This window comes from Pseudorca crassidens, chromosome 12 (genome assembly GCF_039906515.1).
Source record: "Pseudorca crassidens isolate mPseCra1 chromosome 12, mPseCra1.hap1, whole genome shotgun sequence".
In the NCBI taxonomy this organism is placed as follows: Eukaryota; Metazoa; Chordata; class Mammalia; order Artiodactyla; family Delphinidae; genus Pseudorca; species Pseudorca crassidens.
In genome coordinates, this window is record NC_090307.1 from 49,566,524 (window position 1) to 49,581,929 (window position 15,406).

A 15,406-nucleotide genomic window follows, 5' to 3' on the forward strand; every position below is an offset into this window, starting at 1 on the left:
ATGGAAGAGATTGAGGGGCAAGCGAAATGAACCACCAAACACACCAAAGGCCGGTCTTCATCCAAAGAAGGTGATGTCGTGAATATGGTGGAATTGGAAGGGAGTCCTCTATTATGAGCTCCTTCCGGAAAACCAAACGATTAATTCCGACAAGTACTGCTCCCAATTAGACCAACTGAAAGCAGCATTTGATGAAAAGCATCCAGAATTAGTCAAAAGAAAATGCATAATCTTCCATCAGGATAACGCAAGACCACGTTTCTTTGATGACCAGGCAAGAAGTGTTACAGCTTATCTGGGAAGTTCTGATTCATCCGCCGTATTCACCAGACGTTGCACCTTCGGATTTCCATTTATTTAGGTCGTTACAGAATTCTCTTAATGGAAAAAATTTTAATTCCCTGGAAGACTGTAAAAAGCACCTGGAGCAGTTCTTTGCTCAAAAAGATAAAAGGTTTGGGGAAGATGGAATTTTGAACTTGCCTGAAAAATGGCAGAAGGTAGTGGAGCAAAAGGGTGAATATGTTGTTCAATAAAGTTCTTGGTGAAAATGAAAAATGTGTCTTTTATTTTTACTTAGAAACCGAAAGTACTCTTTGGCCAACCCAATAAATTGGTGCAGCCACTGTGGAAAAAAGTATAGAGGCTTCTCGAAACACTATAACTAGAACTACCATTTGACCAAGCAATTCCACTCCTGGGTATATATCCAAAAAAAACAAAAACACAAATTTTAAAAGATACATGCACCCCAACGTTCATAGCAGCATTATTTACAATTGTCAAGTATGGAAAAAACCTAAATTTCCATCAACAAATGAATGGATAAAGAAGATGTGGTACACACACACACACACACACACACACACACAACAGAATACCACTCAGCCATAAAAAAGAATGAAATTTTGCCATTTGCAGTAACATGGATGGACTTGGAGGGCATTGCGCTAAGTGAAATAAGTCAGACAAATACTTGTATTATATTACTTATATGTGGAATCTAAAAAATACAACAAACTAGTGAATAAAACAAAAAAGAAGCAGACTCATAGATATAGAGAACAAACTAGTGGTTACCAGTGGGGAGAGGGAAGGAGGGAGGGGCATTACAGGAGTAGGGAAAAAAGGGTTAGTATGGGATTATATGAAATCATGTGTGTGAAACTTTTGAAAATTGTAAAGCACTAAAGCGCTAGAGAATTTAAAGAATCTTTCATTCAATAAAAAAAAAGAAAAAGAAAAAGAAATATAGGCTTTACGAGAATGTTAAACTTTGCTTCTTTTAAGAGGAGAAGAATCTTACAGATATTCAGGAGGAAACAATTTAAAAGTTCCATCGGTCATATTAAAATTAAATGGATAAAATTGTGAATTTTATATGTAAAACATGCCTCAATAAAATTGCTTAAAAAACAGTAAATAGATGGAGAATTTCTGGCACTTTCCCCTTTTAGTGTTCATCACTTAAGATCAACATTGAAGGCAGAGTCTCACACTTCAGTGCTTAAAGGGATCAGGCAAGGGAAGGTGAACTTACGCTCCCACATCTGAAGTGGACAGCCACTGGTCGGCTCCAGCAGACTGTCACACAAACGGTACACCTAGTGACTCCAGATCTTCTAATTTTTCAAAAGAAGTGGAAATATAGATTTTTGTGAATTAAACTATTGGCAGCACCATGTGAGTTACAGAGATCACATTTAGAGATCAAATCGGCCCCAAGGCCATCATTTTGCAAACTGAGTGGAAGAATACCTTGGGTCCACTGTGTTTGTTCTTTTGTGTGTAAGATATACTTTAGGATTTTTAAACGAAGTTTAAAAATGTATATTAAGGATAAATTTTGAAAAAGAATACCTTTGTAAGAAAACCTTGATGGGCAAGAGAAGCTTTTGTAATGAATATGTGTAGCTTTCATTGTGAGTCAAATACCATGCAAGTTTACAACTATTTCAAAGAAAGTGATACAGGAACTTGGATCTGAAGTGAGCTTCTGGAACCCAAATGCTCACACTCCAAAGTAACAAACCCAGCCAAGGAAGATCTACTGCCCTGCCCCCAGCTTCAGGGGCCGACTTCCAGAGATATTTCCAAAGTCAGTGACTGAGCAAAGTTATTCTTATAATAAAATAATTATTTTAATGAAGTATTTGAAATAATTTTAAACATCTGATCAATAAGATTACACACAAATATGGGAGTGTGCTGCACTTTACCAAAAAATAAAGCTAAGCATTTAAATATACAAAAACAACTTTAGGTATAGATCTCTTCTTAAAGGACTCTTTTAACATACATATAATTTATAGCATTTTTACATAATAACTCGCTGAAACAGAAAATGTGGCCAATTTGAAACTTACTACAGTATAGAATATGGCCATAACAGTCCCGATGGGAAGAACAGGATGAAGAATAACATACTTGAGGTTTTATTCCCCTGAATTCTTTTTCTAAGAAGCACAGCTTTCCCTTTTTTTCTTTTCTTTAGCCTTCTTTGGAGGATTTACGCATTCTTTCTGTATGTGATTCTAACTACAGCTATTATTTTTCACCAGCTACATACCACAAAAGTGGAATTAAAAAAAAAAAAAAAGAGGGTTTGCGTTGCAAAATGTCAGCTTCCTCCTCGGACGAGTATATATAACATGCTTCTCATAATATATGTAGAGCCAAGATCTCAAAGAGTAAGATGCTGACCTTACCTTTTGAGTACAGAGTCCAAAATGGAATCCCATTGTTAAAAATTTCTAATCATCAATCACGATTTTTTTTAATGCAACAAGATGCTTAAAACTTAGGGTAACTAAAAGAGTTTATAAAACTATCCTTCTTGAGATTTAAAGCAGTACACAAAACAAAGAATAACTTCTTCCTTTTGAAATACTGTAATTTGAAAATGTTTGATACATTTTCCTTTTTGGTTGGGCTGTGATTTTTATCCTGTCAACAAAACATGTACTCGTTGGTTCGGAGTTCCAATTCGACCACTGACCCCTCTTAGGTGTATACAGCATATTTCCTGTTTTATGATTCCGTTTTCATTTCCCTCCATCGCTGGTGGTGAGGTGAACCAGGGAACAGCAACCTCAGGCACAAACTATCCCCATTTGTCAATGTTTTAACAACAATGGGACTCAGCCGACAAAAGCCACCACTGGCCTTACCCTGTGGCTTGTCACCTTCAACCACAGAAGGCAACTGTCATCACTTGCTAAGCAACTTCTGATTCCAGCCCAGAAAACCTAATGCTTTGAGTCAGGTTCCATGTAGGATGAAATACATAGTTTCCTGGTAAGCGGTGACCCTTCTTTTCTTCCCCCTGCATCTCAATGCAGGCTGTACTAGGGAAAGACGCCTTACCTATTAATAGTTTGGCAAATGAAGGAGGGAGTAACAAACAGAGCCTTGCTGTAATTAAACACGTAGGTAGGCATATGCCTACTTCTGTGTAAATAAACCGTACTTCACAACCTATTTTTAGAAGCTGATTCCTAGTCATTAAGAACCTAATGGAATACGTAAGAGTTAATAAAAGTATATAACTGTAAACAATGGTCTTCCCTATCGGTGATTATTTTCCAGAAACCGAAAGCTCAGGACCATGTGACACCGCTCTTTATGTCTTCTTTGGCAGTAAGTAGCAAGGATCTGGATGGAGAGGGCCATGGTCACTTCAGAAGGGCCAGGTACAGAGCTCGGGAATACTTCATCTCCCTCTCCTGCTCCATACAGAAGATCAGGTCCCTGAGGCAGATTCTTGTGATTCTTGGACGAAGCAACTGTTTGGTGGCTGTCAGGCTGGATGTCCCAGAAGCAAAAAGGTTGTCTTTTAAACCCTATACAAAGTAAAGGGAGAAGCAAGTTTAAAATAAGCAATCTTTCATAAAGAGAGAACCTGTCAATTCAGCAAGAGCCTGCTAGCCTCTAGCCCCTGAGGTAGGTGCTGGAGGTAATAGCATGATGCAGCTTGTCCTCCAGCAGCCCAGGCTCTTGGGGGAGGCCCATGGCCAGCACACCTAGTTCATGGCCTCAGTCACTCTCTCTCACCTGGACCATGGCCACAGCCTTTTAACTGACTTCTCCACTTCAATCCGTTCTTTGCTGCACATCACAGGGCAGACTGTCCTCTTTAAAGGTCTTAGACAAAAGTTTCGGGAGTGATGACTGTGGTCATAATTCTGATTGTGGCGATGATTTCACAGGTGTGTATATATGTAAGAACCTGGCAGATTACACACTTTAAATGTGTGCGGTCTTTTGTTTGTCAATTATAAAAGTAAAAGTGAAAGCCTCACATGGTTCAGATCCCACCACTCCATGGTTCAAAATCCTTCAATGGTTCCCCTCTGTCCAGAGTAGCTACTTGAGCACTTATTATACTTTGAGAGCTACGTTAAGCACCTTCCACACATGATCTTTCTTTCATACAACACTGCAGCACGTTACATGGGTGCTGTCCTCATTTATCAAGTGAGGAAACTGAGCTTAGACAGGTTAAAGCAATCTGTTTAAGGTCACACAGCAACACTGAGCTGGGACTCAACTTTTAATTTGATCTAAAGAGAATGCTCGCCGCGTAGCACAGGGAGATCAGCTCGGTGCTTTGTGTCCACATAGAGGGGTGGGATAGGGAGGGTGGGAGGGAGACACAAGAGGGAGGAGATATGGGGATGTATGTATATGTATAGCTGATTCACTCTGTTATCCAGCAGAAACTAACACACCATTGTAAAGCAATTATACTCCAATAAAGATGTTAAAAAAAATAATAAAGTGAATGCTCTTAGCCTGTTCTATATTATACATCATATCAGGTACAAACTCATTACCTGGCTTCTCTTCAGCCTTACTTCCCATTGCAGAGATCAGCGAAAGGCCATTCCAGGCTAACCTACTCATCCTTTAAGACCCATTTCAAATGGGTCTACTTACCCTCCCCTTCCCCGTAAGAATTCTTACTGTGGTAATTATCTTACATCGTATTATAGTAATTTGTATACGCTACCACCACCAGCACATACCCACTAGATTGTAAGCTTTCTGAGGACAGGGACTATCATTTCTATACCTTCTATGGCTTAGCAAAGTATACAGAACAACACAGATTATCAGCAATATTTTCTCAATTGAATACACCAGTTTAAAACATAACAACTAACACGAGTTCTAAATGTCTTTCAAAACTGAATGAAACCCAATACTTCTGTATTAAGATATTAAGTTTCCTAAGTATCAATATGTCTATACACCATTTAAAAAAAAGATTTGGAAGAAGAAATAAAAATACAGAAAATTCAGATATAGAATAATTTGGCAAAAATGAATCCTTTATTCTTTTCTTTTTTTTTTTTAACTATACTTTGTTTCAAAAACATCTCAATTGAGTTGGCAACCCTCCTTTCCCTACCCAAAAGAGTTCCTCTAACACAGGAAGCGAATCTTCTGGTTCCATTACTATCTTTTTATAACCTTCAAATTTTAATTACTCCCTCTACATTTCTGGTTTTCTCTTTTTTTTTTTTTTGCTTTGTTTTAGTTTGATGGAGGGTAAGGAAATCCCCTTTAAGGTCTCCAAAACCCTATGGTCAAAACAAGTGAACTTAATTCCATACATGTACACAGAATGACTGGGAGTTCTTACATTCGACTTTACCTCACAATCGAATAAAATGTCCTTCAAAGATACTACTCACTTTTGAAGGGATATGATATCACAATCCCACTTCTATACTCATTAGGTCAGACTCATTCAAAAGCATCCATGAAGCAAATTTTGGAAAGTCCATGTTTAAAAAAAAAGGACAAAAAGACTAACTTAGAGGTGGTGTAACACAGATATAATCTTAACTCTTGTAAATTATCACCATCAAAATATTCTCATAAGATTTTTACAAAATGGGCCCACCAACTCAGCTTTGGAACACTGGATAAAAGGACAAATTAGGAAGAAAGTTAATGTCCCAGGCACTGAGCAGCAATTTTGCTGTATACAGGAGTTATCTATTTAAAACTACAGTATATTTAACTAGAGGCATTTTTCTTAGCCAAAAATTAGATATATTATGCTAAAGCTGAATCTATATATGTTTATAGATCTTTCCTACCAAGTTTGCCAAAAATCACTCGTTTAGTGTTTTACATGAATATTTAAATTAAATGGCTAGTTGGACATACTATATCTTGGCAATTTAATTTCTACGTAAATATCCAGAAATATGTCATGTCTTTTGATAAAAAGACATGTATGAGAATGTTTAGCACTACTATTCATAATGGCCCTAAGCTAGAAACGATCCAAACGCCCATTAAGAGCAGAATAAACTGTGGACTATTCATACAAATGGAATACTACACAGCAGTAACAAACTGAGTAACATGGACAAATGTCACAAAATATTAAATGAAAGGATCCAGATGCAAAGGAATACATATGGTTTGATTCCATTTCTATAACGTTTAAAACAGGCAAAGCTATAGAAGTCAGGATAATGATTCCCCTTAAGGGAGAAGAGTGGTAACCAGAAGGGGATAGTAGAGGTTTTCTGGGATTCTGGCGATGTTCTCTTTCTCGACCTAAGTACTGTCTGCATAGGTGTGCTCTGCTGTGAAAATTCAGTGAGCTTACTCATGATTTGGGTACTTTTCTGCATTGATGTCCTACTTCAATAAAAAAAATTAAACTGCTACCAAAAAAGTCTTGTGTAGGTAGGAAATACAAAGGGAAATGAAGAGGGAAAAGAGGAAAGAAGATAAGGCAAAATTGTTAAATAGAAAAAAATTATGGAGAACGAACCATCTGGGTAAGGAACAAAGGGGTCACAGTTCATGTCTGTCATGTGACAAGCCTGAAGGATCCCAGGGAAAGAGCCACATCACAGCTGCCAGCACAGGGTTGAAAAGGAGGTCATTCCAACAGGATGCAGCAGAAGGCCTGAGGCAATGTTATAAATGAAACAACCCCCAAGGGACATTCAGTAATCCCACAGAAATGTCTTTTATAATTCACAACTTCAGGAAGGTGACAGCATTCTCTTCCCCCAAATAGTGACTGGCTTGGAAAGTTAATCTTTGTTGAACTTAGATACAAATATATAGCATTTTTATTCCTATGCTTATGATTTGAAAAAATCCACAATCTGAATTTTCAGCTTCATACTGATCTGACCAGAATAATCAGCTATATCTCAATTATCCATGGTAAAGCGGGTGGTCGAACCTGCCTTCACCATCAGTTTTTATTTTCTTCCTCACCAAGTCCTTTGCCCAAAGTCACCTAAGGCTGATTTCTGGTTACACTATACTGTCAGTGCCAAAGAACACAAATGTAGTTAGGAGACCATTTGTAAGAAGAAAAAAAAAACCTGTTGGGACAATGTACTATTTGTTTCTGAAATAGAGGATTTTCCCAATCGACTTTCTACGTGAAGATATTCCTTAATCTGAATTCTTCACTTAGATGAATAGAGGGTAAAATAGAAGATGGAATTCAGTGAAGATGAAAGAAATAATTCACTTACTAAGTGTACAACAGATGTTTTCGGAAGCGTAACCGAACCTAAATGTAAACATTCTTCAACACTGCCAGGTCAATTAAGTTAGCTCTCAATTTGTTCAATTATATCACTAAACAAAGTTTCATATTTTTATAATGAAACTTCTGAGAAATGCTTTTGCTCTAATAAGGAAAACTTGAACACTGTCAGTTACCAATTTCAGAGCAATGACACCATTTTAAGAATGACACTAAGTAATTAAAAATAACCAATTATTCACATTTCCCACCAACTTAATAGAGCAGGTGCTGTGACGTAAAACTTTTAGAAGTGTCTCTACTTCTTTTTCCATGTTTCCTTAAATTATGTTACTGCTATACTAACTAGTTCATGCTAGCCCATGTACTGATTCAATTCAAAAGTTACCTGGGTTACTAGGCGCCTACTATGGGCAAAGGAACTGTTCTGGCAGCATAAGATATACCGGGGGACTGAATGGTGGTGAATACACATTGTCTCCTCCATAAGGAAACTCAGACAAATTACTTAACTTCTCTGTGCCTCAGTTTCCTAATCTGCAAAATAGGGACAGTAACTGTAATTATCTCACAGGGTTGGCCTGAGGATTAAATGAGAACAATGCCTGGCATACAGTATACAGTCTATAAATGTCATTTGTCAGTTGGGAGGCATTGAAGGTTTATAAACAGGAAACTGTATAATCCTAGTTCCAGATCTTTTTTTCCATCCCCTAGTTTAAATGCCCTATTCTCATAAGTCATAGCTAATTTAAATAATTTGTCCTGCCACACTAACCTTGTCCCTCCTAGAGAAATTTTTAAATTTTAGTTGAGCTTTGAATGTTTAAAGCTAAAAAGTAAACTAATGGGCATTACAGACACATGGCAAATGGATGAGGGATGTATCCTGGGACAGGAAGGTTTTCACAAGCTCCTCAGATCAAACAGTGGAGGACCAACCACACTTACCAGTACTGTCTGCAGGAGCTGATGTCCATTCCTTCCATTCTAGTCCCTGAATCATAAGACCAAGAAAACACAAACGTGTCCCTGAATCTTAACAGTCGACCAGGAACAAGAGTTGGGCATTTTAACCTCTAAAAGGCAAAGATCCTTTATATTTCTCAGACTCTCTACTTGATTTATTCTAACCCCATGTCACCATGGCAGCTCTTAAGGGATGACTCAAGTCTCAAACTTTAAGCAAAAATAAGAACTAGACATAGGGCACAGGGGGTGGAAAGAAAATCTGGCTCCAGAACAAAAATCAAACATCTTCTAAGTCTTGGTAGCAAAGATAAATAAAAGTGTCCTGGATGCCTGGCCTTAGTGTAATAATGTAATAAGATCACTGAAAATCTATGTTTGAAAGACCTGAGCTTCTAGGCCTCAAGGGCAGCACAGAGCAGAAAATACTGAGCTGTGAGACTGCCTGCCCTCTGCTGGTCAACAAGCAGAATTTATGAAGTAACACATCCCTCACCTCTATCACCTTCTTTTCATTCCTTTGAGTTATTTCAGAATACAGACAACCTTGCATATTAACTTCCACCCTAGAATTTTGTCACCTCTAAGTATCCGTTTTTCAACAGTCTTTATAGAAGTAATATGTCTAAATAGACTGATATGATGTATAATTGTGGGCTTTGAGTTCTAATTCTAGTTGTGTGATTATGAGAGTTGTGAAGACAATACTGGTTGTCCTATGCTAATGACCACTCGTGTCTTTATCTCCAAAAGAACACTTTCTTAAATTCTAGGACTCACTGTTCAATTTCCTAATAAAGTATGTATCCTAAATTCAACATGTTTCAAATCATTACTCCTGCCTTTCTCCTCTTCTCTTTCTCATTTAAAGGAATGGTAATACCATTCACCTCCAATGCCTAATCCAGAAAACTGGGTGTCATCCTCAACCCTTTCTTCTTCTAATCCCATCTATCACTTCTTATCAGTTCTAACCTCTTTAATAGTTTCCAAATCATCTACATCCTTCTACATTTTCACTTCCATTATCTTCTGCCTAAGATGACTTCATCAACCTTCTAAGAAACTATTTCCAGTATTAATATTCTTCACACTGCTGTGAGTATGATCTTTCTAAAATAAGTAATCTGATAATACCGTTTTCCTGTTTAAAATGCTCCAGTGGCTAAAAACCACCTCTAGGACCAAGTCCAAGTATTTAAGCATGACAAATACAGTCAACCATGAGCATACCAAAGCTTCTCCCCACATTCTCATCTCTCATTCCTTTCTTCCTATCTCAAACTATTGATCATGCCACAGAATGTTTTTTCCTCTTTGTTCCAGACAGTTAATTCTCTCCTCCTGGAACTCCTTCTCCAATCTCTCTGTCCTATCCTTACATCACATCACTCGACTAAGTCCTTTAAGACTCAACTCAGGTAACCTGTTTCCCCAATGCTACAAACACAGACTCACCCCAGGTCTAGATTAGGTCCAACTCCTGTGTATTTTAGCTGTACTCTCTACTTTACCGTCACATGTATTCAGTGCAATGCAACAACCTCTTTCTCACTCACTGGAAAGGAAGGATTTTGTACCTGTGAATATTTTATATATATGGCACTTAGCTGGTATCCAATCAACGTTTGTAGTACAATTATGCATCAAGTGTCACCCAATATCATCAGTTATATGAATGACCAAATAGTGAAAATGAGCCATATTATGGGCTTTGGACATTTTAAATCAAGATCCTGCTGTCATTCTTAGCTTTAAGCCAAATAAATTTGGGAGAAAAGCTGAAAGGTAATATCCTTTGATGACTTGTTCCTCAGCATTACTCATCCCCACCAAGCTGCCACCAGATGGGATTTGCTCAAAAGGCTATTTTCTGCCACTTTCTCCAAACAGTGGGTAAGTGCTTCAACCCACCAAGTAACACAACACACAAGAACAGCAAATAACCAAATAAATGTCAATTCTGAAAAGCAGTAACTTACTGCAAGTTGAAAAGCCTGTGTCAGCAGGACTTTCCTCTTTATACTCTCGTAATTTTCTTTACCTTTAATTAAGACACAAAGTCCTTTGAAAACTCAAGTAACCTATGTTCAGAACTAAGTTTTATCTATTATTTTATGCTAACTTCTTTAAAGGACTGCCAGTTAAAGATTTTTCTTTCAGAGCCAACTTTAATTTTATCCTTGAAGGATTGTAAATGTTAAAAAAAACTACAACATCAGTAAGGATTGCTGTGCCTCACAACTAAAGGTAGATTTACCAATATATTTAAATGTATTAATAGTAGCTTTAGGTTTATTTAATTAAAACTCTGGTAATTCTGGAGTTGATGAATTGCATATAGACAGATGGAAAATGATACTAGAAAGAAATATGAATTTACAGGAAAAATGAAAGAGCACTAGAAATGGTAAACATTAAAAAGCTGTTTTTATTTTCATAAGTTCTTTAAGAGATATATGACCAAGTGATATAGTACAGTGTACTATGGAGGTTAAAACATATGCATAAGTAAAATAGGTGACAACAATAGCACAAAGGATGGGAGGAATTTGTATAATGGAATTATATAGTTAAAAGGTTTTTACATGATATATGAAGTGGCATTAATTCAAGATTGAGTATAATTAGTTAAGGATACATATTGTACCTTTAAACAGATCTGTAAAGCAACCATTAAAAAAAAAAAAGACGTATAGTTAAAAAGCCAAAAGAGGATATAGAATGGTATACTAAAACACTACTTGGTTAACTCAAAAGATGACAACAAAGGAGAAACAAAAAAACAGAGGGACAAACAGAAAATAGCAAGATGGTAAACTCAAATCTAATCATAGTAATAATTGCATCAAATGTAAATGGACTAAACAGTCCAAATAAATTTTCAGACTGGATACAAATCCAAAGCTCAATTACATGCTACTCATAAGAAACCAGCTTTAAATAAAGACACAGATAGGCTGGAAGTAAAAGAATGGAGAAATGATAAATCATGCTAATACTAAGCATAAGAAGTGCTGGTGTAGTTATAATAATATCAAAGTAAACTTTAAGACAAGGAATATTAGAAATGAGAACAATTTCACAATGACAAAAGGGAGCAATTCATCAAAAAGACATAATGTGTTTGCACTTAGTAAGACCATCAAATAAAAGAAGCAAAAATCGACAGGTAAACATAGACAAATGTACAATTATAGTTAAAAGAAAAGAAAACAACTTATGGAATATTATTCAACCATATATAGGAATGAAGTACTGATACATGCTACAATATGGATGGATCTTGAAAACATTATGCTAAGTCAAAGAAATTAGATACAAAAGGCCAAATATTGTATAATTCCTTTTATATGAATGCCTAGAACAAGTAAATCCATAGAGACAGATGGTTGCACAGCTATGTGAATATACAGTTGTCCCTAGGTATATTGGTTCCAGGACCTCCCATGGATACCAGAACGTGTGGATGCTTAAGTCCCTTATATACAGTGGCATATCATTTGCATATAACCTCCACACAACCTCCTGCATACTTTAAATCACCACTAGATTACTTATAATACCTAATACAATGTAAATGCTATGTAAATAGTTGCCAGCACTTAGCAAATTCAAGTTTTGTTTTTTGGAACTTTCTGGAATTTTTTACCCCAAATATTTTCAATCCATGGTTGGTTGAATCCATGGATGTGGAATCCAGCAGATATGGAGGGCCAACTGTACTGACTTGCACGCTTTAAAATGATGAGGTGTGGTATGTGAATTTTATCTCAACAAAAATCCAAATAATGGCACAGTCTGGTAAGTCAAACAAACAAGTTCAAATAAACATTTCAAAAACAACTTATATTTATTCTTTTCAATACTCTCCACAATTCTTAGGAAAAAATGCATAAATAGGAATTCAACAACATACTCTAAACAGGTACTGTTGCAATGCTTAAGGCAGATACATTGTTTTCCATGTAAACCTGATTTTCACTGGTAACATTAGTTGAAAATCTGAACATTTTATTTCAGAATATTTCAGAGAGAAATTTACTGTCATTTAAACTACCAAATAATTTTATTGCTGATTTCTCCTCTCTTCTTTATTCTTGTGTATTTATGTCATTTTCACTCCTTTACTAACATTTAAGGGGGATTTGGGAAGGAGGGAAGATAAACCCATAGTGTGCAATTCAACTTATTTCACAGGGGGTCCCTGAAGATAGTTGACAAGGTGTCAGACTTTAAATCTCTGGAAAATTTTAAAGATCCATCTAAAATTCAGATTTATGTTTAAGTCATTTACAAAAAAGAGGCATATTTGTTTATGGAAGTGTGAGCAAAATAAAATGTGAAAAATATATCTCAAAACATAAAAAAGTTGCTTCTTTATCTAAAGTAATAATGCTCTAAATTCTAATGAATCTATATGATATTTATAGAAGGTGTTAGATGACAACAAATCTGTAATCTGAAATCTCTAATTCTGTTTGTCTCCTAGTAGATTTTAAGCTGCTGTGTTTCCTCAAATCATTTCAGCCTTAATATTTCAATTATAATCTACTCAGATCCTCAAATAATGAAAACTAGTAAATACGGTAAACAAAATGACATCTATGTAAGATCAATCATTCAAATACCCATAAGAATTCAACTCAGTTCTCTATTTCAAAATACACACATTTCTAAGTTATGAAAGAAAATGTCCATAAATAATTTTAATGCTTAAATAAAAATTAAAAAACCCAAGTATCTCCCTCATAAGGTATTTTAGAGGTTTTTCACACTTCGACACCATGTTTCCATACAGAAATAGAACCTCAACCTTTGAAGAGGACACATAGAAATGGTAGAGATACAATAAAGGAAAAATTGTAGTGACTAAAATATTTTGAAATGACTGATCACATCTGTTGCTAAAAGGGAATGGGAAAATAGGCATTCACACAGTGGTGGAAACTGGCACAAAGTTTTTGGAAAGTATTATGGAAATATCTATTAAAATTTAAGATGTGCATACCCTTTGACCCAGAAGTTCCATTTCTAGAAATCAATTTGGCAAAATAAATGGGTGCATGAAGATAGAGGATGTTAACTGTTTATAACAAACCAATGAAAATATTCTAAATGTCTATCAGTGGATCATAGAATTACGGCACAAAAGTATGTACCAGTATGGAAAAATGTCCAAGATGCAGTGCTTCACAAATTGTAAAACAGTACTTTTAGGATGATCCCATTATAGTAATTAAGAGCACAGACAAACATCAAATTCTCTGGATGTGTATCTGGGCTTCTCCACTTACTGACTGTGGAACTCTGGAAAAGTAATCTTCCCTATACCTCAACTTTTTCATTTAGGGAAAATAATAGTATGATTTTACAAAGGAGTTACAAGGACTAACCAAGATAATACATTCTAAGTGCTTGCTAAAAGTAAACTATTATTATATATGCAATTGTAAATATATATATATATTTGATTATATTAGGTAGAACTATATAAAATTGCCAATACTTGATAGTTTTTCACCTATGAAAACGGCAAGTTCATATGGTTTAACCTAATACATGCATGGATAATTTTGGAAAGGGTAACCCAAGAAACTTAAGAGCTGTTTGTAATACTCTTTTATACTATTTTGACATTTTCAACATGATCAGTTAACAAACACTCTTCTCTCCCAAATAAAAAGCTATCTACTCTATTCCCCTTGCTTTAAGCAGTACTATCTTAAAAGTATAACAGACATTTTTCTTCCCCCCAAAATCAATAATCATTTGTTGAATGTATAATCTACCTTCTGATAGTACTCTTCTAGAAACTGAGTCTTCTTCATTTCAGAGAAATTTAGACTTCATAAGAAACTTGCAAGCATTGGAAAGGATCTTACCATACCTAGGTAAATTCATACTAGTTTAAACAATGGAAGAAAGTTATCACTGAAATCTATTCTAAATATTATATTCCAAAGAGCTTTGATTTTAATAATTCTATACAACTATCCTTATATAAAGGTGGGTGGGAAGAGAGAAGAAAAGTCAAGAAATAAGAACAAAATAATATTTTCTGGCAGGTACAAAGAAACGTGTGGGGGAGTCTGTGTTTGAGACCACCACACGTCTAGTGCTTTGGAAGCCCTAGCCTGCTCCATGTTGAAGATTCTTGGAAAGGTAATAATGGGGGAAATAATTAAGTCCAGAAATTCCCTAATCATCTTCCTCTGAAGAAGACAAAGCAATGGAATCCATCTTAACTGTGCCTCCTGATATTTCCTCTTATCTGATACAGACGCACACAAACCAGCAAAGTTCCATCCGTTCTTGGACAGAACACTCTCTGGTACCATCACTGCCTTTCCAGGACATCCCATCTTCCCCAGACTTCATTTTTGTCTATGAGCAGGAAGCTAATGCTGAGTGCTTGTTTTAAAAAACAGGTACATCATTACCTGGCACTTAACTCGCTAACTTCCACTTCCTTGAAGGGGCGCACCACCAAAGAACAGAAATAATGAGAGAGGGACAGAGAATACTGTTGTTAGGATTAGCATGGAGGGAAAAAAATGGCTACCCACCACACAGACTTCTTCAGCATCTCAGAGATAGTTCTTGGACTCCAGTAAGCAATTCTTTTCCTGAACGCTCAAAGACACCCTAAGACACTGAGGATATAGTATTAAATCATGAGGACAGGCAAATGTTTGTGCTACTATGACTCTGATAAATTTTTTCTCAGATATATTCAAATTAGTAGAATGCTCAGGTGATTTCTGGCTGTCTATGAAGTAACTACAATTATTTTTCTTTTTCTTAAGAAGAAAATTATAACAGCTCAAGAAAAAAATTTTTTTCAAAACACAATGCGTTTTATTACTTTTTACACTGCTTCATAGTAACTTGTGATTT

The 15,406-nt window shown here is 35.9% G+C and overlaps 1 protein-coding gene across 3 annotated transcripts in view; it reads right to left on the reverse strand.

Moving 5' to 3' along the window:
- Nucleotides 1-2,153: 2,153 nt before the first annotated feature.
- TAF4B (TATA-box binding protein associated factor 4b) overlaps nt 2,154-15,406 on the reverse strand; it is a 113,401-nt gene continuing 100,148 nt past the window's right edge. For 2 of the 3 annotated variants that reach the window (XM_067699431.1, XM_067699429.1), the window contains one exon: nt 2,154-3,842. In XM_067699431.1, coding sequence (XP_067555532.1) covers nt 3,675-3,842 — 168 coding nt within the window. In that variant the 3' untranslated portion in view covers nt 2,154-3,674. Of the gene's footprint in view, nt 3,843-10,422; nt 15,163-15,406 lie in introns of those variants that run through there. The other variant, XM_067699430.1, reaches the window with a different exon arrangement.